Source organism: Numida meleagris, chromosome 12, assembly GCF_002078875.1.
Source record: "Numida meleagris isolate 19003 breed g44 Domestic line chromosome 12, NumMel1.0, whole genome shotgun sequence".
Taxonomy (NCBI): Eukaryota; Metazoa; Chordata; class Aves; order Galliformes; family Numididae; genus Numida; species Numida meleagris.
Window position 1 is genome coordinate 247,106 of NC_034420.1, and position 22,565 is coordinate 269,670.

At 57.3% G+C, this 22,565-nt stretch overlaps 5 protein-coding genes across 11 annotated transcripts; 2 read left to right on the forward strand and 3 right to left on the reverse strand.

The window, feature by feature from the left end:
- Positions 43-3,090, forward strand: DND1 (DND microRNA-mediated repression inhibitor 1). Of its 2 annotated transcripts, XM_021410938.1 has the most exons (5): positions 43-826; positions 907-1,368; positions 1,453-1,672; positions 1,751-1,842; positions 1,949-3,090. In XM_021410938.1, the coding sequence occupies exons 1-5, from the start codon at positions 742-744 to the stop codon at positions 1,954-1,956; spliced, it is 867 nt and encodes a 288-aa protein (XP_021266613.1). In that variant the 5' UTR covers positions 43-741; the 3' UTR covers positions 1,957-3,090. The 2 variants fall into 2 exon arrangements, with proteins under 2 accessions (XP_021266613.1, XP_021266612.1); XM_021410937.1 differs by having other exon boundaries at positions 1,453-1,842.
- On the reverse strand, positions 4,139-6,281 carry WDR55 (WD repeat domain 55). The gene is made up of 8 exons (XM_021410372.1): positions 6,187-6,281; positions 5,986-6,116; positions 5,812-5,912; positions 5,657-5,744; positions 5,406-5,585; positions 5,229-5,328; positions 4,954-5,123; positions 4,139-4,759 (listed from the first exon to the last, which is right to left on the reverse strand). The coding sequence occupies exons 1-8, from the start codon at positions 6,202-6,204 to the stop codon at positions 4,438-4,440; spliced, it is 1,110 nt and encodes a 369-aa protein (XP_021266047.1). The 5' UTR covers positions 6,205-6,281; the 3' UTR covers positions 4,139-4,437.
- Positions 6,455-15,161, reverse strand: IK (IK cytokine, down-regulator of HLA II). The gene is made up of 20 exons (XM_021410371.1): positions 15,072-15,161; positions 14,663-14,729; positions 14,395-14,487; positions 13,896-13,955; positions 13,188-13,355; positions 13,001-13,115; positions 12,681-12,751; positions 12,531-12,577; positions 12,132-12,295; positions 11,916-12,024; positions 11,429-11,468; positions 10,799-11,012; positions 10,467-10,485; positions 9,803-9,881; positions 9,415-9,495; positions 8,921-8,978; positions 8,398-8,486; positions 7,974-8,082; positions 7,145-7,179; positions 6,455-6,764 (listed from the first exon to the last, which is right to left on the reverse strand). The coding sequence occupies exons 1-20, from the start codon at positions 15,085-15,087 to the stop codon at positions 6,737-6,739; spliced, it is 1,662 nt and encodes a 553-aa protein (XP_021266046.1). The 5' UTR covers positions 15,088-15,161; the 3' UTR covers positions 6,455-6,736.
- Positions 15,191-16,702, forward strand: NDUFA2 (NADH:ubiquinone oxidoreductase subunit A2). Its single transcript, XM_021410380.1, has 3 exons — positions 15,191-15,351; positions 15,428-15,534; positions 16,510-16,702. Exons 1-3 carry the CDS (start codon positions 15,248-15,250, stop codon positions 16,599-16,601), a joined length of 303 nt encoding a protein of 100 aa, XP_021266055.1. The 5' UTR covers positions 15,191-15,247; the 3' UTR covers positions 16,602-16,702.
- Positions 16,623-22,565, reverse strand: TMCO6 (transmembrane and coiled-coil domains 6). Of its 6 annotated transcripts, none has more exons than XM_021410377.1 (9): positions 21,907-22,345; positions 21,148-21,252; positions 20,459-20,544; positions 19,809-19,925; positions 19,194-19,305; positions 18,931-19,105; positions 18,400-18,494; positions 17,700-17,867; positions 16,623-17,200 (listed from the first exon to the last, which is right to left on the reverse strand). In XM_021410377.1, the coding sequence occupies exons 4-9, from the start codon at positions 19,892-19,894 to the stop codon at positions 17,030-17,032; spliced, it is 807 nt and encodes a 268-aa protein (XP_021266052.1). In that variant the 5' UTR covers positions 19,895-19,925; positions 20,459-20,544; positions 21,148-21,252; positions 21,907-22,345; the 3' UTR covers positions 16,623-17,029. The 6 variants fall into 6 exon arrangements, with proteins under 6 accessions (XP_021266052.1, XP_021266053.1, XP_021266051.1 ...); XM_021410378.1 differs by having other exon boundaries at positions 21,148-22,051; positions 22,203-22,336; XM_021410376.1 differs by having other exon boundaries at positions 21,148-22,118; positions 22,203-22,331.

The window sequence follows — 22,565 nt, forward strand, 5'->3', positions numbered from 1 at the left end:
CCCGGGGCCCGTGGCTGCGTCCGGAGGGCCCTGGTTCCCTTCCCTGGCCTTCGGGAACGGCGGAGCCCCGTGGGGACGGACACACGGAGGTGCCACCATCTCGTGGTGCGCCCAGAGGCGCGCGGGGGTGAAATGCAGCCAGACGGCTGCTGGCGTGAGCTGGGCCTGGAGCCGTAGGCTCGTGAAGGTTGGAGAGCTCTGCGGTCACGGAGCCGCCCCCGCCGTGCACGCGAGCCGTGTCTCCGTGCCACATCTCCACGGTTCTGGGACGCCTCCGGCGCTTCAGAGGCGCTAATGAGAGCGGGCGGTGCTTAGCGAGTACTTGGCGATGATGGTGCTGCGTGGGCAGTGTCCCCGGTTCCTCCCTGAGGCTGCACTGTCCGCAGTGCCGGCTCTCCGTGTCCCGCGCGGCCTGCGTGGGGCTTTGGTTACCGCGGTACAAGGGCTCATCGCGGCTCTTCGCTCCCGCCCTGCCTTGTGATGCTCCCGAATCTCCGCTGTCAGAGCCCTTGCAGACATCCCTAGAGGAGCCGCTGGTGCCCGTGTGCTCTGCCGGAGTCCCGCGGAGCAGGAGAGTTCCCTGCTCTCACTCCCCCACTTTCTGGCCGGTGCTCGGCCCGGGGGCCGCGCTGTGGGGTTGGGATCCCTGCGGTTGGGCAACTGGATGCTCTGCCCAGGCCAGCACCGACCTCCTTACTCCCTCCTCGGCAGTGGACCAGCAGCATCAACCGGGCCAATAAGATGGCTCTGCTCAGCTGGGTGAGAGAAACGGGCATCGAGCTGGTGCAGGTGAACGGGCAGCGGCGGTACGGCGGCCCTCCGCCAGGTGGGTGCCAGCAGCTCCGTGCGGTGCTGCCCCAGGGCCCGGCGGGCGGTGCTGCTGACGCTGCGTCCGTGTGCCTGCAGGTTGGGTGGGCAGCCCGCCACCCGCCGGCTCCGAGGTGTACATCGCCAAACTGCCGCGGGACCTGTACGAGGACACGCTCATCCCGCTCTTCCAGAGCGTGGGACAGCTCTACGAGTTCCGCCTCATGCTGACCTTCAGCGGGCTCAACCGCGGCTTCGCCTACGCCAAGTACAGCGACCAGTGCAGCGCCGGGAAGGCCATCGCCGCCCTCAACAACTGGGAGGTGCAGGAGGGCCGCGCCATCCTGGTGTGCCAGAGCTTCGAGAAGTGCGAGCTGAGCGTGGACGGGCTGCCCACCACGCTGTGCCACAGGGAGCTGGAGGCCCTGCTGCTGGAGGCCACCGAGGGGCTGCTGGGCTTCACGCTGCACGCCAGCCCCAGCCGCAAGGAGGGCAAGGTCGCCGTGCTGACGTACAGCTCGCACCGGGCCGCTGCCTTGGCCAAGAAAGCCCTGGTGGAAGGTACTGGGAGGCGGAGGGGTCGCTGGGATGGGCGCTGGTGGGGTGGGAGGGACGGAGCGTGCAGCTGCCGCGGGTCTCTCCTAGGGAACATCGGCCTCTTCAAGAAGAAGGTGAAGGTGGAGTGGCTGAAGCCTGAACTGAAGGAGCAGTTGCAGGCGCATGGGGAGAAGCCGCCCCCCAGCAGCGTGCGGCACCTGGGGAGCCCTGAGCGGGTGCTGCCATCCTCGGAGCTGCGTGGTGCGCTGGGCCTCCTGGGGGCCCTGTGCCAGCGGCGGCACCTGGGGACCCCCCGCTTTCTCACCAGGTGCGTGCAGGCTGAGCCTGACGGCTGGCAGCGGTACTGGGGCCAAGTGGTGATCCCGTCCTGCCCCGTGCCCTGCAGCACTTTCCTGTGGGTGCGGGAGGACGCATCGGGTACCGTGGGGCACAAGAGGATCAAAGAGGCGGTGGCGCGGCTGGCCCTGGTGATGCTGGGTGAGTCCGTTCCCACCTCCTCTCACGACCTGGGGGCTTTCTTGGGGCTGGGGTCTGCTGGGGGCAGGCGGGAGGGAGAGAACCACGTGGCTCCTCTCTCCTGCAGGGTGCTGAGGGTGCGTGTGGGCAGCTGTTGTACCCCAACTATGAAATGAACCCGAGCCACCCGACATCACGGTGTGGAGCGGAGCTGAGCCTAGCAGGGCCGCGTTCCTGTTCGGCCTTGTTTTGAGTTGGTTGGTGTTTGTTTGAGGGCTGTCTGGAGGATGCGGGCACTGCCCCGTCCCCGCTGGCACTGGTTCTGTTGTGGGCGGCAGGCCTGCCCTGCCTGCTTCCATGTTTTCCCGTTGATGAAGTTGTTTTGTGTTGCTGCGGTGCTGCAGGGCTCCTGGGAGGAGCAGCAGCTGTCTGGGAAGGATGCGAGCTGGGGGGTGCTGGCGGGCTGGCGCTGGGGCCCCCCCTGCCTGCGGCCCTTTTAGTGCCGTGGGGCAGCCAGGGGTCTCAGGGCTGCGTGCGGACGCTGCCCAGAGTCTGGAAGCCAGCAGCCACGTGCCGGCTATTAAAGGAGCCTGGGAAGCACTGGCGGTGTTCTGTTGTGTTTTGATGCTGCGGTTTCCCTGGGTGGGTCCGATCCTGCAGCCAGGCCCACGCTGGGCGGCCCCTGCTGACGTCACCCCAACGTCACCTCTGCACCGAGCTCCTGAGGCGCAGCGCCTGCCACCCGCCCTGGGCCGGCTCTAGCCCAGCGGTTCCTTCGGTTTCACAGAATGTGTGTGCTTCGGGCCCCGACTGGGGTTCGATCCCGCGGGCACCCCTGGCCCATTTTGGGCGTTCCCATCATTATTTGTTTTACCACTTCTGGGACTAGTGCTCTCCAATATCTTCATCGGTGATAGCGAGTGGGATTGAGTGGGATGACACCAAGCTGTGAGGGGCAGTGGACACAGCCGAGGGACGAGAATGCCATTCAGAGAGAGCCAGGCAGGCTGAGCAGTGGGCCCAGGAGAACCTCATGAGGTTCAACAAAGCCGAGCACTCACTCTGGCAGCTGGGTCGTGGCAACCATCACTGTCAGTACGAGTTGGGGGATGACAGGATGGAGCACAGCCCTGCCAAAAAGGACTGCGGGTACTGCTGGATGGCAGCTGGGCATGAACCAGCACCGTGCCCTTGTAGCCCAGACAGCCAACTGTACCCTGGCTGCATCCAAAGCAGCATGGCCAGCAGGGCAAGGGAGAGGATCTGCCCCTCTGCTCTGTGCTGTGAGACCTCACCTGGAGCGCTGTGTCCAGATGGGGAGTGCTCAGCACATGAGAGACATGGACCTGTTGGAGCGTGTACAGAGGAGGGCCACAAAAATGATCCCAGGGATGGAACACCTCCCTGTGAGGACAGGCTGAGAGAGCTGGGTCTGTGCAGCTGGAGAAGAGAAGGCTTCGGGAGAGCTGAGAGCGGCCTTTTAGTATCTAAAGGGGCTGTAAGAAGGAAGGGGACAGACTCCTTAGCAGGGTCTGCTGTGACAGGACAAGGGGAAGTGGCTTGATGCTCTGTGTGATGCTCTCAGTGCCACCTCCCTGCAGGCAGGCAGCAAGGGACAGGGCTGCACATATCCCTCGAGCAGGGACAGGAGGTGAGCTGGAGGACAGCACTCACACCCCAGCTGCAGTCACGCAGTGTCTCATTGCTGCTCCAAGCTCCATCCCTGCATACACTCCTCATCGATGTCCAGCACCGTGCCTACCATTTCTGGGCACATCTTGGCAACAAGGCTGCGGCCTCACCACACATCCAGCCCCATGTAGCAAATTCCATCCCTGACAGCTCTGCTGGCCAGAGCCCAGAACTCATGCATACACGAGGGGAGCAGCCTGCAAGCTGTGCCGCAGCTTGGACCTGGACAAGCTCCCTCTCCCCAGACAACACACAGGATTCAGAGCAGGGATGTAACTCAGCCCAGTGCTGGTCTGCATACCACGCACTGGGAAATAGGCTCCTTGCCCTGCCCCGTACAGGCTGTCAGTGCCCCTCTCTCATCTCCATCACCTGGGGGGCAGCAGCCTCCCTGCTGCAGGGGACACAGCAGAGCAGCCTGGGAGCCCCAGGTCAGCCCAGGCGTGCTGCTCTGTCATGGAGCACTGGGAAAAAAAACAGGTTTCCTGACAAAGACAGCTACAGTTTGGGATGCTGGCCCAGGCATCAGCAGGGCTCCCATCCCCCCAGTGCCCAGCAGGCACTTCCCAGTGTTCTGGAAAGTCTCAGGGAAGTTTGGGCAAGCTAAGCTATCAGTGCAAGCTGCTAGGAACCAAAAGGCACTACGTTTTTAATACACCTGATGCCTAAACTTAATAGTTGACCGACGCTCAATGGGTCTGCTCAGGATGTTGTGTGGGCTCTGCTGCAGCCTGGAGGGGACACGGCACAGTCCCCACCAACCCCGTGGAACCTCACATCTCACAGCCCTGAAGCAGTCGGGAGCTCCCCCATTTCCTCTCACTGTCCCCACACCACAGGCCCCACCCTCACCACCAGCATCCTCCCTTGTTCCCAGTCCCAGGACCTCCACAGCCCCCAGCAGAACACGGCCCCACCAGCTCCTCAGTCACTGTCGTCACTGTCGCTCCCCGTGGCTGCCTCCGCTGTGGCTTCCTGCTCCTCTCGCAGGTCTGCAAAGAAGTCCTCCCCGCTGCCTACAGCCTTACTGCTCAGGGCTTTCAGCGGCCCCCCCCGCTTCTTCTTCTTGCGGTACTCATCCACCACCATGGAGCCCAGCGAGGAGATGTCCCAGAACTTCACCTTCTGGTCGTGGGCGCAGCTGGCCAGGAGCTGCCCATCTGGGGCCACGGCCAGCTGCTCAATGGGCTCCCCCAGGTGCTGCCCGACGCACCCCAGCACCCGGTTTGGCAAGATGTTCACCGCCCTGGGGAAAAGTGCATGGATACAGCACAGTGAGGGGCACAGCCCTGGGGAACGCAAGCCCACCCCTCCAGCTCAGTGCATTCCTTCCAGCACCAGCAGAAGCTTTGCTTGCCTTGTCCTCCTTCCCCAGGGCTCACCTCACCCTGCGCCCACCCCAGAGCCCTCCCCATTGCATCCCACACCTGCAGCTCTGACCTGATGACCCCATCAAGGGACCCCGTGCACACGATGCTCTCTGTGATGGGGACCATGCAGTCCACTGACTCGGCCCTCAGAGAGAAGCGGTCACTGGTGGCCCCAAAACCATTCCAGTTGAAGAGGTAGATGGTTCCTTCGCTGGAGCCGCATGCCACTTTCTTCCCTCTCTAGACAAGAAGGGGGGAGACCAAGGCAGAGGCAAAACAAGCAAGCCAGAGCATGGCAACGAAACAGGGCTGTGCACGTGCTGGGCAGCAGGACCCTGAGCCTACCTTCAGCAGCACAACGGATGTCAGGTCCCCGCTCTGCGGCTCCGAGAGCAGCTCGAAGCGGCGCCTTTTGATGTTGAAGACTCCCATGGTGCCATCACCGCTGCGGGAAACGGAATGGTCCTGTGGGACCGCTGGGCAGCATTAAGCCCACCACGGACATTCCCAACCCCGCAGTACCTGGCGGTCAGCAGGATCTTCCCAGCCCCATCCACGGCCAGGGCGCTGATGTACTCCTCGTGCTGCCGGGCTTCCAGCACGGCGCTGCCCTTGCGCAGGTCCCACACTTTGAGCTCTCCGCCGTCGTCGCCCGTGGCCAGGAGGTGCTGATCGATGGGCAGCACGCAGTTGAGGGCCGCGCTGCGGGGGCACGCGGGTCAGCCGAGGGCTGAGCCGCAGTCGGAGCGCCCGCAGCCCGGCACGGCACGCACCTGTGGGCCTTGGCGATGCGCGTCTCCAGGCGGCCGCCCTCCACCGCCAGCACGTGGATGGCTTTGTCCTTGGCCACGGTGAGCAGCCCTGCGGACGGAGCGCCATCAGCGCGGCCCTCACCCGGCCGCGGCCCCGCTCCCGGCCCCGCACTCACTCTGCCCGTCCTGGGAGAAGGCGACATCACGGCACGACTTGAGGTGGTGTCCCGACGACCAGAGCTGGCGGTTGTCCCCTTGCACGCAGCCGTACGAGTACCTGGGGGCGGCGGTGAGGCGAAGCGGGGCGGCGGGGCGGGGCCGGGGCCTCCGCGGTACTCACAGGTACTCACAGGTACACGTCGCCGTCCACGTCCCCCGCCGCCAACAGAGCCCGCGCCGGGTGCAGCGCGATGGCGTTGGCCGCTGCCTCCAAGCAGATGTCGTCGGGGGTGTCCCGGAGCTGCGGCTCCGCGGGCGGCTCCTGCGGGCGGGAAGGAGCGCGGTGAGGCGAGGCGCGGCCCCGCACCCCCAGCCCCGCACCCAACGCGCACCTCCTCGGACGCCGCCATGCCGCCACGGGCCGCTTGCTGCGCATGCGCGGCGTCGGCCGGCGCCAGAGCGCCCCCCGGCGGCCGGGCTGACTGAAACGGAGGAATCGGGTTCGAGGCTCGGGTTCGAGGCCCGGGTTCGACTTGTTTCCGCACCCCCCCCCGCCAACTCCAGACTTCAGCCCTACACCACATGAGCCACTGCTGTGGCTGCCAGCTTCCCCCCGCTCTCCTTCTCTAGGACACAGCACTGAGCCAAACACCATTCTGCCTACACGTGTACACACACTCAGAAGCCTTGAGTGTAATTTTATTACATCTACGAGGGTTGCAAATCACAAGCTGCACAACAAACTCGAGGAGAGAGCCCCAGCACAGCCCCACAGCACAAGGCTGGGGCTGTGTGCACTGCCCAGAGCAGAAAGTAAGCCAGTGTAGGGGTGAAGGAGAGCGGCAGCTGAGGCAGCAGCACACCCGCACTCTGGGAACACGGCAGCCAGCAGGACGGGGCTCCAGGAGCTGAGGGACCGGACGTAGGCAGCCAGCTACAGCCTCAGTACTTGGGCCTTTTCACCTCCACCCTGGAAAGAGAGAGACGGGCACAAGGCCGGTGAAGATGCAGGAGGGGACAGCTCTCCCCCTCCCTTCTAGGGCTCAATAATGAAGTCTAGAGCATCACACTCTAAGTGCACCCAGCGGGTGACAGTGACAAAGAGCCAAAAAGTCTTCACCTCCCATGTCTGCTCTGCCCCCACCCAAGGCCCAGGGGAGAGGTGCCCCATATAGCTGAGCAGCACAGAAGCACGCTGAAGGGGCTGAGCATTCTCCCCCATCCTTCCAGACCCATTGCCAAGAGGCAGGAGAGAGGAGAGGTCTCTGCCCCTAGCAGCCCCAGGGAGGGCCGGCAGGAGACAGCCACAGTCCCTGCTGCTGAGCCAACAGCAGAAGTAACTTTACTAACCCATCAGCCTCCAGCTTCTTCCTCTTCTCAATGATCTGTGGAGAAAACACAAATGCCTGTTATTCTTTGGGTAGCTGGCTGCACACAACTGCCCCTTTCCTCCACAAGGAAAAGGCAAGCACAGGGAAAGAGCCTCTCAGCCTGCAGCAGCAGCACTGCAAGACGCATTCAGTGAAAGCTGCAGCCGGAGCAAAGTTGTCCACAAGCTGCCTCAAGATAAGCTTGGCCTGTTCTCCCTTTGATAGTTTTGGCCATCAAGGTCAAGTCCCATTTTTGTTAGCATTTGTTCTCACCTTTTCCTAGACCACCCCACAGTACTGGGGGTGCTCATGGCCTGCTCACCCTAACAATTCCTCCTCCTCCTGGGTGTCCCAGCTCTGCTACTTAGAAAACAGGAAGCCACAAAACATGCCTTGTCCCCTCCATGCCTATCTGAATGGCTTAGAGCTGCTGGTTTTGGACACATCTATTTGCTGCACAGTACGAAGCAAAAAGCCCGCCCCACCCCCACCTGGGACTGCTCTCAAACTAACAACTGCAAATGGAGAACACACAGCTCCAGATACTTCTTCTGAGAGCCTGAAGCCCCAAATATTTGTAGACACAAGTAGATAGGCTGCTGCTCTGACAAGAAGCAGACACAGCTTCTGGGGAGAGTCAGACTTGCTGCATGTGCACAACAGCAGTGCCTGGCTGCAAGGGCATGGACTGGACCAAAGAGAAGTGCCTAGCACAGCAAGTGGAGGGCTAGATGGGAGCTCTTTTGACCTGGGAATATGTTGGTAACTCACAGCCTGAAAAAACCACCACACCACCACCAGGCACTCACCGCACTGATCTTCTTCCACTGCCGGTCCAGCTCTGCCTTGTCATTTGTCTCTTTGAAGCGACGGGTTTTGCGTCCCTCAGACATCTTGATCCCATACTGAAAAGCTGCCCTGGGGAAGGAATGAGACAGCTCAGCGCGTGGTGCAGATCCGTGGCCTGGTGGTGGAACAGACACATCTGACCCAGACACAAGCCTGTATTTCACAGAGCCAGCTTATCACCCTGGAAACAGTGGCTGGGCAGGCATTTTTAAGAGCAAAGACAAATCAACAAGCCCAGGATCCATGATTTCTCCTCCAACTCTCTCAAGGAGTTGCTCTTCTTGATTCAAGCTCCCCCCAGCACCTGTGTTTGGCAGGTACTGCTGTTCTCACCCAGAACCCCTTCCTCAGCTTGATCTAGCACTTCACAAGTGCTGCACTCACTTGGGCAGAGCCTCTTTGTTGTTCATGTATTCGCTGTATTCCTCCTGGGTGTCGAAGTCCCAGCGGCCCAAAGGCCCTTTCTTGTTACCCTGCAGCAAAAAGAGATGACTCAGCAGATCCTTAGTTGACACTGGCCAGGACTTTTCATGCCTTTTGTATGCCCACAAGATCTCAGACTGTCATCAGCAGTTCAACAGATTCGTGCATCCAGTGCAGACCTGGCTGTGAGATCTCCTCTCTTGGAAGCCCCAGCCAGGAGGTGCATGGAAATGGGAACTGAGACAGATGAGTATACATTACCACAACCTCTTCCCAACTGCCAAAAAGCAGCATGTTTGCTCCCTGGGACAACAGATCCTGCCTAGACCCAGGCACACAGTAGCTTGGCAAGCCACAAGCCACAGCCAGCACCCAGCTCCAGGGTATTCAGTGCTTCACACAAGCCTGCTTTCTCTCCAGTGGGATCCCCTAGGCCTGCAGTGATACCTAGTTCACTGTCTGGCCTCAGTTTACAGCAGCCTACCTGATCCATCTTGCTGTAGTCCACCTCTTCATCACTGTCCACAGCCATATCATCCATTCTGAATGGAAAAAAAGAAAGCACAAAAAGTGCTCAGAGAAGGTCTCTAGGACACAGATCAGAACCTTGGAGCAAGGCATCAATACTCATGAGGCAGTGAGCTCATGGCAGTCATCTCTCACGCCCTCAGGTTGAACACTAAGCTCCTAAACCAGAGAGTTCCCCCAAACCAGAAGGTTCTCAGCCATCTCTGCTTTCCCTTGGCACTGAGGGGCAGGAGATTCCAAAGAATCATTTATAGCAAAGACCAGAAACCCAAGGACTTAAGGAGCATTTTACCAAAAAGCTGCATAGACTGACAAGGCACCCCAGCCAAGAGAAGGCCTGCTCCTTCCAGCAAAGAGCAGTGAGGCTGATGAGCAAGTTCTTGCTGCTAGAGAACAGTGGCCCCTTCATGCACCCTGCTCCCAACCCACAGCTTCTTGCTGCTTCCTTACGTAGCAGGGTAGCATTCTGCGTAGCTGTTTGACATGCCAAAGAAGTCTCCCAGCTGCTTCTTGTCTTCTGGTTTCTTCAATGTGATAACAGTAAAGGAAAGCAACACCAGATAGGCTTACGTACAGCTAAGTGCGGAGCACAACAAGGGAAACAGCAATCTCACCCATACACTCATCAGGCACCTGCCCCAGCACAACTAAACCAGAGGCTGCTGAGCTTATGTTTGGTTTACAACAAGCAACAAGGTCCAAGTGGCACTTCTCTACTACAGAAGGAAGAGACCTCCCACAGGGAGGGAGGACAGCCATGTAGCCACTCAGGCACAGCTGGCCTGCAGAGGAAGCCTGGCCCTGCAGTCAGTCAGGCCACTCAGACAGTAAAGGATATGTCTCTGTTCCTTCCCAGCCAGCAGCTCCAGCAAACTTCTCGTTGATGGACTTGATGAGCTCCTTGGCAGAGCCAGGTCCTGGGGCAGAGAACAGCAGGCTGAGTTTTGGTGGGGGAAACAGCTCACCTCAATACACTTGGGGCTGGAAAGAGCCCCCTTCTGGGTGACCAGTTCATGCAGCTGATAATAGGTAGGCAGCCAAGGGCAGCCTGCTGCAGGGTACATGGGATGACAGCACTGGGATGGAGAAGCAGACAGGAGCACAGGCTGCACATGATGTAGGAGAGAGGAAGCTGGAGAACACCAGTGAGGAAGCAAACTTCAGTTGGAGCACAGACAGAGGTAATTCATACAAGGCTGATCCTAGAAAGAACTTGAATCCTCCTCACCTTACAGCTTGCGTAAGGTCATGTAAGTGGATATACTGCTAGAGAAACATTTGTACACCCTCAACTAGGGCCGACCTGCAGCAGTTCATAGGCAAGAGACTCTTTACTCCATTACCCATCCCCCACAGCAGACAACTCCCTCTGTCATAGCAGTTTCTGGGTGAACAGAGCTCAAGCAAGATGGTGAGGCAAGCAGCTGTTCAGCAGTCTGCAACATCATGTGGTCTCACTGAAATGTCCAGTCCCGTTCAAGTAAGAACACAATTTTGCTCACCTTTGTCAATGTCTGTGGGCTGCAAAGAAGAGGGAGAGATACTGTGTCACTTGGGAGGGCTGAAAGCATGCAACTCATGGTGCTGCATGACTTGCAGCTCCACTTTTAAGACTGCTCGTGGCAATCACATGCACACAGAACTAAACCATAAAAGCCACCAGCCTGTGCCCGTTTTGCCTTACTTGCTGATGGAGAGGACAAGTACCCAGCCACCCACCAGCCCCTGGCTGAGGAGACAGAGCTCAGTGTGAGCTGAACACGGGCACATCTGGGAGTACGACCACACCAACCCTAAAGCCTACACTCGCCATGCTTCAGAAGCAGAGACTCACCTCGTCATCAGCCTTGGGCTTCTCAAAGTAGCTGTGCCTCTTCTTTTCCTCCTCACGGTCACGCTCTCGGTCCCTCTCACGCTCCCTGTCACGCTCACGGTCCCTGTCACGCTCACGCTCCCTCTCACGGTCTCTCTCACGGTATCTCTCCCGCTCCTTATCCCGTGGCATCTTTGCAGTGGAGGGTACGTAATCCCCAATGTCTTCAAAGATGCTAAAGTGGAAAAAAGCCCGTGCTTACAGGTGGTGTAAGAGAAACCACAACCACCTCCCTTTGAACTAGAACCTGATAAAGGAACAGGCAGCATCAACACAGAGAGCTAAGGATGCCCTCTAGAACTGGCTTCTCCATCTGTCAGAAGTACTGCTGCATTTCTGCTCTCTTCTGTTGCCTGAATTTGCCTCTTGTGGACCAGGACAAGAGACAGCCCCTGCCTGCCTCAAGAAATAAGAACAAAGCTTGTCTCCAGCCTTAACCACTTTGTCTTAAAAATGGCTCAGACAGCATGTCCAAAGAGGCAGCTTGCTCCATACGCACTAAGCCCAGTACTCTCCAAACTCAGATGATCGAAAAGGCATTAAGGCAGACAGCTTTGACCTCACAGCCTGTGGTGGCAGAAGGGCACTTACTTCATATCAGCTTCAGGGGGCTTCTTCTCATCCAACTTCCCTGCAAGGACACAACAGCAGTAAGATGCACACTGCTCCGCACCCCACCCACACCGCTTCCCAGCCCCAATCTAGCTACCAAGCCCAAACAGTGGCAGGCCTGAAGGATGTCCTCCCAGCTTCCTTTTATGTTGCCACATTATTGCTGCTCACCACCTCAGCAAGCCAACAAGTTCCTTCCAAACAGAGAGCATTTCCTGAAGGAACTGGTTAAGACTAGGAAGAACAAAGCAGCACAAAACCACCCTTGCAGCTGTAATTTCTCAACGTTTACTCAGCTATGAACATCCTGCCTTCAGGATGCAGTGTTTGGAGAGCAATAGGAAGTCACTGTCCTCCAAATTCACTGCCTCACAATGCAGGGAATGCAAGAAATCAAAACGTATCTCATTCTCTCGGGACAGGCTTCAAGCATGAGTCTCTCCACTCAGCTCCCTTCAGCACCTACCTTTGTCTTTCTTCTTGAGCTTCTTGTTGCGGGTTCCTTGCCTGAGATAAGAGAGGATCTGTGTCAGCTTGCTGATGACGATGTCATTTGTGGTCAGTGTAGTCTGTGCCTGAAAGAGAAACGCCCAAGGAATTGGTTGACTCTCTGCAGAGGGCAAGCCCTGCTCCAGGTAATTCAAACCAGCACAGTCATGGAACCCGGCCACTGGCTGAGTACCTCCATGGTGGGGCAGTCGGCCTTGCTCCGGATCAGCGTGGTTGGGATATCAGTGTCAGCATACTCATCATCCAAATCTACCACATAGGCCATCCTCCCTGGCAGGAACAGCTCATTCCGCTCGTAGGCTTTGTTCTTGAACAGAATGCGGTAGATATTTCGACCTGGAGGGAAAAGAAATGCTCTTAAGATGCTCTTAAGAGAGCAATGGACAAGCCCATAGAGAAGCCTGCTTAGCTGATCAGAAACATCAGAATCAGCTCCTAAGAGCCATGCTCAGGCCCTCAAATTCATAATTCCTGTACTCCATATGCCTCCCTCCAACAGCTTCAGCATTTCTCCCACATTCAGGACACAACACAAATAAAGCAGGGAACAGCCACATGCACACAGTCTTACCCAGCCGGGTCTTAAATTCAATTTTGTTTTCAGGATCTTCATCTTTCCTGAAAAGAAAAACAAAATAAGTACGCTAAGCATACACCCTCTCTGCATCATCCTCTCTGAGAGGCAGCTGCACTCAGGAATGCAAAATCCTCCACCACTCACTTGGTTTCTTTCTGAGGCTTCTCCATCATTTCCTCCTCTTCCTTTTCTTTGCTGGCAATCTCAGCCCGTACCTGGCCACAGAGTAAATCTGTGCATTACAGACCACATCATACCACTGCTGTTCATCAGAACAAGAAAAGCCTCTGCCACTAGTTCCCCAGCCATTCATACATCTTTCTATGAAAAGATGGTGCATTCCAGGAATGCGCTGGCAACACCATAGCATCTGAAAGCAGCAATAACCACTCCCCTCCTCATCACCTCTGCCAGTTGGAGAGGCCAGGATAACAGAAGAGCAGCATGGTGATATCTGTGCTCACCTTCTGCAGCAGCGCAAAGTCCAGACCCTTCACCAAGTGAGTGTGCTCCATGTCACCACCCAAGAACTTGGACTCCTGGATCAACTGTCTCCTCTTCTCCGCAGCAGATTTATCCCTGTATAACAAAAGTGGACACTGTTATGAGACAGCCTCTCCAGAGCAGACTGTAAAAAGAAAGCTCACGTACGCCTCTGCAGTGGGCCCCACAGCTCTGTAGTTTGCAGTTGTGCTGATCAGCTCTGTTTCCTCGTAGTCCTTGTTCACGCCATCTCTTCTCTCCTTGGCTCGATCCCTGTACTTCTCAGCCAACTCTCTTTCGCGCTCTATCTCCTGCTGGCGCAGTTTTGCGTAATAGCTGAGGATGGAGAAACAGCCCAGCGTTACTGACACATTCACGTTTGATGCACTGCTCGTGCAACAGCCTCTAAGGCCCAACACATGCCTTTTCCACTCTCCATCTCTTCCCCAGAAACATACTAAAGCACTGTGGCACCCAACATCTCAGGTAAGATGAAGCTGCTGTAGTGAGGAGCTCAGTCTTCCCTCCCAAAAGGAAAAGATCTGAGGGCAGTGCTGCTGCATAGATGTGCCCCAAATGACACTGTCACTACTGCAGGTGTCCTACCACTGTTCTACCTTGCTGGACACATACAGAGTCTGTCTCACTTCTGGTGGTAAAGCTGCACTTTCACCCTGCCGCTGCTATTGCATATCTGTTCCCACAGACTGTGGCAGTCATTCATCCTGAGCTCTTCTCATCAACTTAGCTCCAACGCTCCAGAACAATCCAGGCCACTAAGCATCCTCTTTGGCAGCCCAAAAGCTAAAAAGCCACATCCATGGGAAGTACATAACATACAAAGGAAAGCCCTGATGCATCACTTTCAGTGTTTACCTTTTCTTCTTCCTTCTACGAGCAGCTGGATCTTCATCTTCATTGTACTCCCGCGGCATCCTGGAAAAGGGTGAGAAACAACAGGTACAACCTGCACAGCCAAACACAGGCAGCATGACAGAACAGTCACAGCAGAACACCACAATCTCCAGAGACAAGAACAGCACAGTCCAATATGTCAACAAGGAGGGGAGGATAAAGTTCACATCTGCACTGAACGAGAACCTGATCTGCCTCTTAAAACACGTGTAAAAAGTTCTAACAGCTCTGACCCACCAGTTTCTCATGTTAACTTCAGTAACACACACATGCAACATGCAGACCTCAGCACAAACCAAGGCCAAGCTCCGCTCCCCAGGCCCTGTCTTCACACTTACTAGCACAGGCCTTTAAACACTCCACTATGGAGTACAGGGTTAGAGAGTCAGACAGGTACAACGCTCCTAAGGGATGAAGGCCGTACTGTGCCCCGCAACCCTGTGAAATACACCCTACTCACTCATGGTGACGAGATTTGGATGGCGGCGCTGATGTTGGCGTCGCCCGCGGGGTCATGAGAAGCTTTCGAAAGTCTTCATTAGTGAGCTTGGACCTGCAAGGCAGTGAGAACGGTACCCATCACTCCCTGGCAAGATGCACTGGCACGGCAGGTTCTGAGGGTCTGCCTGCAAGACAGGCCCAGGCCCAGGGGTCCTGCAGGGTGCTGCCAGGCTCTGCATGCAGAACGCAGTCACGGCGCCCTGGTCCAATCTCTGTGCAGTACTCACTGGTGGAAGGAGTGCGCGTCGTCCACATCGTGGCCATCGGGGGCCAGGGGGTTGGAGAACGGCTCACCTGGGGACGGGAGGGAACAGTGCTCAGAGCTGGCCCCTGCAGCCAACCCCTCCGGCCCAGGCCCCACGCGGGGCAGGGCCAGCTGTCACCGGGCGGTTACCCCCTGCGGCGGCTCCGCCGAGACCCACAGGACCGATGCCACCGTCCCCCGCCCCGCGCCTTCCTGGGCTGTCCCTGCCACCCCCGGGCGCCTCATCCCTCCAACGCTGCGCCACAGGGCCGAGCCACAGGGCCGCGCCATCCGCCATCCCCCGCTCCGCCCCAGCACCCCCCGTTCCACGTTCCGCTCCCTAGTCCCCGGGAGCGCTCCCAGCGCCCCGCAGCCGCCCGGGCATCCCTCACCGTCCCTCTCCGGCATCGCGACCCTCTCCGCTCCCCTCAGCTGTCGCGCCGGAAGTGCCGGAAGTGCCCCTCACCTTCCCCGCCCCCTATTGGCCAGTTGGCACGGCGGGCGCGCCGATTGGCCGAGCGCCGGAACCACGCCCCCTAGCCCCGCCAGCGGGAGGGCGGTGCGCAAGATGGCGGCGGCGGTCGTGAGGGGCATCGGCGGCGGCTTGGGTCGCGGCCTGCGGGAGCTCCGCGTTCACCTGTGCCAGCGCTCGGCCGGCAGCCGCGGCGCCAGGTAAGCCCGGGGCCGGCTGCGGGGGAGGGCAAGGGGTTGCGGTGCGGGGCTGTGACGGCCTGCCCGCCCTTCGCAGGGAGTTCATCGAGCAGCACTACGTGACGCTGAAGCAGGCGAACCCCGACTTCCCCATCCTCATCCGCGAGTGCTCCGGCGTGCAGCCCCGGCTGTGGGCGCGGTATGGTGAGTGCTCTGCGGAAAGCTCTGGGCTCGGGGGTTGGACAGCGCGAGGGAGCAGGTGCCCGTGAAATGGTGACTGACCCGAGAGAAGCCTGTTACTGCTGTGAGGTGTTTTTGTTCTGTGTTCACAGCAAACACCACGAAGGGAGCAGAAAAGCTCCTCTGTAAGGGCTTTGCTTTTGTTCCGGAGCCACCAGCATCAGATAAATGTCCTCCATAGTCCTGCCTCCCAGCTCAGGCTGCCCAGGGCCCATCATGGCATAGGGCACCTCCAGGGATGGGGCACCCACAGCTCTGGGTAGCAGTGCCACAGCCTCACCACCCTCTACATAAAGAATTTCCTCCACACATCAGACCTAAATCTCCCCTATTTTAAAGCCATTTTCCTTTGTCCTGTTGCTCTCAGAAAGTGTAGAAAGTCGGTCTCCATCATGTTTATAAGTTCTGTTTAAGTACTGGAAAGCTGTGATGAGGCCCCCCAGATGTACTGACTCTTTAAACAGGAGATCCCTCATGCCAGCTCTAAGCCTGCAAGTATAAGTGTGTCTATTTGTGATTTGCAGGAAGATACAGCCCCCAGTAGGGGCTACCATAGGAGCAGTGAGGTTTTCAGCACTGTTTTTCTGAGGGGTTTGTGAGGATCTTTACATGAGTGAGCCAAAAGCAACCAGGCTGATCACTTGGGGACACCACAGTGGCCTCTGCTCAGCTGCAGTGCCACAAGTTAAAAAGAGGTGAGCAAACGTGGTAGGGGACATTGGTTTCTCCAAGGGAATGGCTGAGCAGTGGGATCAAGGAAGGTGGAAACAGTAACTATGGCACCTGGGGAGTGCTGGATGCTGAGGGGTGGTGACACTGACCTGAAATGTGACATTGGCCCTAGGAGACCCAAAGCAGGGTCTTGTTTCACCCTTCCAGCAGAAAAAAAAAAAAAAAACAAAAAAAAAACCAAGGCCTAATCCTCCCTCTTTTTTGCAGAGTTTGGCAAAGAGAAAAGCGTGTCACTGCATAACCTCAGTGTGGATGAAGTGGCCGAGGCGCTGGAGAACATTGTGAAAGGCAAGGTGTGAAGGCAACCAGCAAATCTGCTGAACTCTTTACTCATGATCTTTAATGTAAAATGTGTATCTTTAACTTAATCAATCACATAAACGTATGTGCTTATCCTAAGCATCACGTGTTGGGTTTAAAACTGCAGCACCAAAAAGAGATGCAGGAGGAAGGAGCAAATCCAGCAGGGTTTGTACAGCCCCTCTGCAGTAACAAGAGCCTTCCTGCACTGACTGCAGCTCAGCTCTGCCTCTGCACCACGTTGTGGGGAGGCACAGGGCAGCCTGGCAGTGCTTACACAATGACAAGGACACCAGGACCAGCATTCCTATACAGCCAGCACTGCTGCTTGCAGTTAGTCTGACTGCCTAACCAGCCCTCGGGCAACGGTGTACGAGAGCAGGGCGCGGAGTGAACAGTTCATTCTTCCTCAGAGCAGGAGGGCAGGTTATGTCATCTGGGAGGTGGACAATGCAGAAGATGAAGAACTAAACGCACAGGCACCCAGTGGCTGCAGGGCCATGTCCAGCAGTGCTCGCACCCGCTCCTGGAGTTCTGGGGTGCTCTGGTGCCGCTCAAGGGTCTGGTGCCCTCCTTGCCTGATGAAGTCAACAGCAACCTGTGTGAGGAGGGAGAAGTGAGAGCAGGCTGGCTGCTGCTCCAGGCTGAGGTGCCTGCAGCCTACCCAGTCAGTGCTGGGCCTGGACTCCCCTTGCTCAGCATGAGGGTCAAGGCTGAGGGGATTCACCAGAGCTCTGCCAGACACATGAGTCCAGAGTCAGGTAAATCCAGCCATACTGATCACTGGTCTGAGTGCACAGAGCTTGAAGTAAGAACAATCAAAGCAAAACAGTGCCTCCCCCCATAACAGCACTGACTTATAAAAGGCACAAATAACCTGCACAGAAAAATCATTATCAACAAAAAGGAGCCCCCCAGAAACAAGAGAAGGGCTTTCAACTGTCACACAAGCTGTTCCCACTTCAGATGCGTATTTGGGTGCTTAGGAGCGTGGGGAGAGAAAGGGAACGAGTGAAAATGCTTCTGTTTAAATAATAATGCCCACCCACTGCCCTAAGATCTTGTGCTGGGTTATCGGCCATGAGCCCCAGGCCTACCTGTGGCCAGTGCAGGAAGAGGAGATGCAGCAGCTCCAGGCACTGCCCCACCACCTCGGGGTCGGGTACCACAAGAACGTGCAGCAGCAGGGGAAGGGCAGCCTGCTGGTGCAGCTGCTGGCAGTAGGCTGGGCCCTTCTCCGCTATGTTGCACAGCACTGTCAGGACCTGCACAGAGAAGCCATGAGAGCGAACAAGCAAGGAGTGCACTGCAAAGAACCCCTCTTCCCCAGAGGTCCTGCCAGGTGAATGCTCTTCAAAGGCTTTTCCCACCCTGAGGCACTGCTCATCTGCACGTCCTGTTTTCTCTCAGCAAGATCCCTCTGGAGCAGTCGCAACCACACCGCCCCTTGGTAGAGCATCCCCTCAGACCCTTCTCTTCAGCTTTAGGGTCTGCCAAAAGAAGATGGCAGCAGCCTTCTTAGGCCCACCCCAGGTGCTGGCAGGCCTGGCCCCGAGTTAGCATCTGTTGTGGGTCCCTGGGAGTAGGACCAGGCAGGGAATCCCTCCGCCAGGACAAAACTGACAAGACAGAGGTAGAGACTTCAGCGGACACAGACGTTACCACAATACCAAACTTTGAACCAAGTTGTTATCACTGTCCCAAGCCAACTTCAACCTGAGCACTGCATGCACATGACTCATGTTTGTGAGAAGTCCAGAGCTTTCCACACATGTGGGGCACAAAGCAAGGCCTTACCAACATGCTCACTGTCTGGGAATGTGGCAAGAGCTGCAGCAGGGCTGGGAGCAAGTCCATAGAGAGCAGAGCAGAGCAGAAGAAGGGCTCATCCGCTACAATGGTCAGAGAATACACACATTAATAAAATCAAGGCCTCAGTGCAGGATGGACAGACTTGGTACATGCTGACTGCTCTGGGCAAATGCAAGGCATGCCCACAGCACAGGAGAGACCAGCTTAGACACACCAAGTGCCAGTGGACAAATAGTCATTGCTCACTACATCTTACCAAACTCAAAACCTATCCTGGGAACTCAGTCAAGGGGGAAATGTGCATGAGGGGAAGAGCCTGGCCAAGTCAGGAGTGTTCCTGCTGTTACACCATAGAAAAGAGCACTTTTCCATCCCCTCAGGGTCTGGCTGTGTCATCATGCAGTGTGGCTCTGCTGGGAGGCTCATCGTGCAACGACCTCCACGCCTCCCATCAGTTAGGGCAGATTCTGGCAGCAGCAGCTCAAGCTCTGCTCACAGCCTCACAGAGACGCTCACCTGTGAGGTTGTTTAGCAGCCAGAGGCTCTCCGGGATGATGAACGGGTGCTGCTGCAGGTAGCACTGCATGACTATGAACAGGGCCACGAGCAGGCGCTCATCTTGCGGCTGGACTTTGCAGCCCGTCTCCTCTGCGAGCAGATTGCCGAGGCACCGCAGAACCGGGCAGGTGAGCTTTGATAGCACGAAAGACAACACCTTTTAGTCAGCCCACATCCCCAAAGCAGTGTGAAGAAAGGCTAGCATCCTGCCCGTGTCTTACCAGCTCCAGGCCCTCAGAATCGCTTTCGGAGATTTCGGAAGCGATGTCACACAAGAGCGAGGTAAGAGCAGGCACAGCTCCCAGCGACATCAGCTCCACATTGGCTGTATGGCTGCAAAGGAAAACATTATCTATGTAGGTCAGGAAACAACAGTCCTGGTCCTTTTCCAAGTACCCACACTGTCCTTTCCCTTCACTGGGGCAGAGATGGCTGGCAGTAGTCAGGATGGATAGGTGGTGATGAGCCAACCCTGGCAGCTTGAGGATTAAGGGAGCTTGTCTTGGGGAGAGAAGCACACAAACCCAAATGTGGGGAAGCAGTCAAAGGGTTTTCAGAGCACTAGGAAGAGCCTTGAGTTTATCAGCTGTTACCATCCTGTACACAAACTCATAAATCCTGCAAACAGCAAGTGTGTGCTAAGAGATAGGACACTGAGAATGCCCACGATGGGAGAGATGCTTTCCAAAGGGAAAGGAGTGAGGGGAGGCAATCCAGGATCCAAGCCCACAACCACGGGCTCCACGTGGGCTTGTGCTCCAGCTAGCAGAGCCTTTGTGCTTCTGTGTTTGGCTGCCCCCAGGGAACTCAAAATGAGGATAAAAAAAAGCATTTACCTACAAACAATGTAGTGGAGGCACCAAGCAAACTCTACTGCAGCTCCTGTCCCAAACTTGAGGCCAGAGCAAACCAGTCGAAGCATGTGCTGGGGGAGAACAGAGTCCAGAACCAGGCTGGGATCAGAACAGCAGAGTTAACGGAGGCACTGACCAGAGCACTAGCAGGACAGGCAACTGATGGGGATGGATCAGCCCTAACTGCTAGGCAGCCCCAAAAACACTCCTGGAAGAGGTTCTTAGACAAGGGCTTCAGTCTCATCATCACCAAGGCACGATGCAAGGCTCTCATGTCAGTGGCAGGGCCCGGGGGCACTCAAACACCTTGGCTGTCGTCACATTTTTGGCACTGGGGGCTGTCAAGCTGATCTTTTCCAAAGCAGGAGGAATGCAGCCAGAATTTCCCCACTGGCCTACCCTTTTCAACACTGCCCTTTACTGAAATACCAAAGCTATCCACTCAGATTAAGCTGAGGGAAAAGAGTCAAGCCTGGCACCCTGATGTGCAAAACAGCCTCCATAGTTCAGTAGGAGACTGCTCTGAATTATTAACATCACTGGGATGGGAAATGCATCATCGTCCCCGGCATGCAAATACCACACAGGGCCCCAGGGGACATGCTGGTGCAGGGGACGAAGCTCAGACTCACGGGATGATCTCTGTGGGGGCTTCCTTGGCTTGGAGGAGCTGCGACAAGACGTAACCCAGACCTTCCAGCACAGCCTCATGTGGGGACTGCAAACAAACAGAACAAAGCTGACCCCCACAGCAGAGCCAGGAGGGCCCAGGGCACCAGCTGTATGCCAGTGAAGGGCAATGCCTGCACGTAACACTGAACCTTCCACAGGAGCAGACTGGGAGTGATAACACCAGTTCAGGCCTCATGTGAACAGGCTATACCTAAGCTGAACTGTCCCCCCAACCCACCCAGATTCACAGGGGCTGCAGTTGTAGGGATTCAGGAGCCAAACACAGCAGTAGTGCTGCTCTGCACACTTAGATCTGTAGGTGGCAGCCCTGCTCCCTGTGTTGGCCTCCTAAACCTGCTAGGCCCAAACTGCGCAGAGGGAAGCAGCCTGCAGCACTCTGCATTAGAGATTATCTGCAAGCCATGGATGTGAGACATTCAGCTGGAGAGGCGCACCAGGTGGTAACCTGAGCCCCCAAAAAGCAGTGCAGGGAGCCCAGGGGAGACCTCTGCCCACAAGAGGGCAGCCCTGTGCAGAAGGGTCTCTACTCATCTGGAAGGAGGGCTGGTAATTCAGCCAGCCGTTGTCTGAAGGGCCTAAGAAGAGGTCTCTTTATGGGGAAGGGTGTGGGAAGAGCTACTTCACCCACCTGGATGCAGGATGCCAGCACTGGAATAATGCCCTGAGGCAGAAGCTTCTTCCTCACAGCTTCGCTCTCCACTACCAGGTTGCCCAGTGTGTACAAACACAGCTCCTGAAACACACCCGAGAGCAGGTCATCCCCGCCAGCATTCCCCTAGAGGAACACCAGGGCACCCAGAGCAGCTGGCAAAGCCTCTGGGTCCATGCAAGCCTGGCCACCCTCTGCCTGAGCAGGGCACAGACTGGCTCCAGAGGGGCAAACACAGATGGGATTTGCTGGCCTCTCCCAGCTACCCCTGTTCCCAGTGAAGCTCAGCCTCCCCCTCCAGTGTCGCAGACTCTGCAGGGACCTCCTGGAGCCACTGCACTGCTGACCTCCAGCCACAGCTTCTGCGGGCACCGCCAGACCCAGCCTGCATCAAGGGCCCGGCCACACGCCTGCTGCTGGAGTCAGAGACCCACAGCCCGCAGCACCCACTTCCACAAACAGCCTGCAGCTGCAGCGGGCTCACAGGGCTACACAGAACTCAGTACAACTGTGGCAAGCTGCTGTGTGCTGGGCTGTGTCAGAGTACGACACAGGGATGTTCCCCTGAGCTTGGTGCTGACAGCGTTACACCTGAGTACTGCCCCACACCCACCCAGGGGTGGTGACGCCGGTGAGGCTGCAGCAGGACACAGGGCTGCAGGGCAGGCCAGGAGTGCTGGGCTGGGTTTGCCTGGCCTAGGGGCGGCTTGGGAACATTCAACGTCAGCCTGCCACTACCTGGAAGGAGGTGCAAACACGATGGAAACGAAGTCCTCTTGGTTTTGGGACAGGGATCTCCACACGTGTGTGTTTCTAGGACTGGGCCAGACAAAGCCACAGCTGCCCCGGGCCAGCAGAAGGAGGTCCCGCTCCATGGGGAAGGCTGGAACGGAGACTTCCAGAGGGTCCCTTCCAACCAGTGCTCCTGTATGAGCCTCAGCAGGCTCCAGCTGGCCAAAACTGGAGCACTCAGCACCCAATTGCTACTGGAGGCTTACTGGGGCCAGAGAGGGCGACAGGAGCATGGACCTTACCATGAGCTTGACGCTGTGTCCCGAGAGGTAGGTCAGGAGGTAGGAGGTGACGGGCATGCACGCCTCAGCCACGGCAGCGTCACTGGAGTGGGACAGCTCATGCAGGCAGCGAGCCGCCTCCAGCTGCACGTCGGGCAGGCTGCAGGTGAACAGCCCCACCAGCGTCCGGACAGCGCCATCCAGCCTGCGGGCACACTGCGAGCTGCTGCCGCCTGCACACAGCGGGACAAGCGGCCCTGCAGGGCTGCGCTGCGCTCACCTGACAAACTCCTGCTGCGTCTCCCTGTTCTGCAGGGCCCGGCGGAGGCGTCTCAGCCATCTTCTCCGGTCCTCGGAGCCCCTCTGCACACCTCTGAGCAGCTC